This window comes from Postia placenta (genome assembly GCF_002117355.1).
Source record: "Postia placenta MAD-698-R-SB12 unplaced genomic scaffold POSPLAscaffold_267, whole genome shotgun sequence".
In the NCBI taxonomy this organism is placed as follows: Eukaryota; Fungi; Basidiomycota; class Agaricomycetes; order Polyporales; family Adustoporiaceae; genus Rhodonia; species Rhodonia placenta.
The window spans coordinates 1420-2653 of NW_020170098.1; the positions used below are offsets into that span (position 1 = coordinate 1420).

General features: G+C 60.7%; 1 protein-coding gene across 1 annotated transcript; it reads left to right on the forward strand.

Moving 5' to 3' along the window:
• Positions 1-443: 443 nt before the first annotated feature.
• POSPLADRAFT_1162704 (hypothetical protein) lies at positions 444-975 on the forward strand (the record flags this gene model as incomplete). Its single annotated transcript, XM_024487743.1, is given in 2 exon segments — positions 444-826; positions 846-975. Coding segments are annotated over 2 exon segments (513 nt in total), but the record flags the coding sequence as incomplete, so codon positions are not given.
• Between the last annotated feature and the right edge of the window lie 259 nt (positions 976-1234).

The following is a 1234-nucleotide window of genomic DNA, read 5'->3' on the forward strand; positions in this document are numbered from 1 at the left end:
TGCCTCATCGTCGAGGTTGCTGAAGCGGGCTTTGAAAGCTGCGGCAAAGGCCGCCTCATTTGCGAAGGGGGTCGTTACTCCCTGAACACCGAGTTGCACGGATACGAGTTGGGCGAAGTATGGAGTGGCCCAGGTGCGGGCGTCACCGTCAAGCAGGCTCAGTGCCACCTGCACCTTGAGTTCAATGGTGGTCAACGACGTATTGACCAGCCAGTAGATGCGCAGCTGCGACAGGAACCTGTCACACTCGATGACGGTTTTGCCGTCATACCGGAGGGGAAGGAGAAGCTTCAGGGTCTCCTTGTCGGGGGCGGTCGAGGGAGACGACATTATCGGTGTCGGGGGGGACGGAGGACGGCGCGGGGGCGGAGGCGGCTGTGGTGGCCCTCCGCTGGTCGAACTTCGAGAGGAGCGAGTGCTCGAGCGGCCTCTCGGCGGAGTCGGCGGTGAAGGCGCCGGAGAAAGTTCGGCGGGGGGGTTACGTACGTCAGGGACTGCTGATGCGGGGGCGAGCGCTGTCGGCGAGGCGGGCCGAGCAGGATCCGTGGGCTCGGGCTCCGAGACTCCTTCTTCACTCGCACTCTCCTCAGGCTCAGGCTCTGGCGCAGGGTCTGGAGGGATATCTCCTCGCGCTTGACTTGGACCGGCAACCGGTCGGGGAAGACGGGAGCTGGGAGAGACAGGGCGAGAATGCCATGAGGCGGATCGAGATGCGAGGGTGCTTCGAGGACCGAGCGGATGTTGTGTCCTTTGGATCGCTTTGTAGCGCGGATAGTCCTGGTCGATTGATCGAGGTGTCCGATTTGGGCACGGCTGCTGCTCGCAGGTGAGGATAAGGGCGTCAGGACCGTCTGGGATGTAGACGTCAACGAGGTCCTGAGAATCGAAGGCGTGAACGAGGCCTTGGCAGGCAGCCACGTTGGATGGGGGGAGGACGAGGAGGTGCGCGTACTACGAAAGGCCGTTGTAAACTAGCTTACACCTACGGCGCCCGAGACGACACTGAGATTTGCAGTTCACGTAGGGCCCAATACTGCTTTTGGCTAGTATGCAGCAGGAACCAAGGCTACGCGTCCGTGAGGACAAGTACCGCTCACTGAAGCGCAGGTACTGAAGAGTTCGTTTCTCGAGTGTTGGCGATGTATCGTATGCTATCTATGTATCGTAAGGTATAGTAGGGGTGCGCACCACCCGGCCTATGGGAGAGGGAAGTGAGTGTGTTTGTTTTGGAACG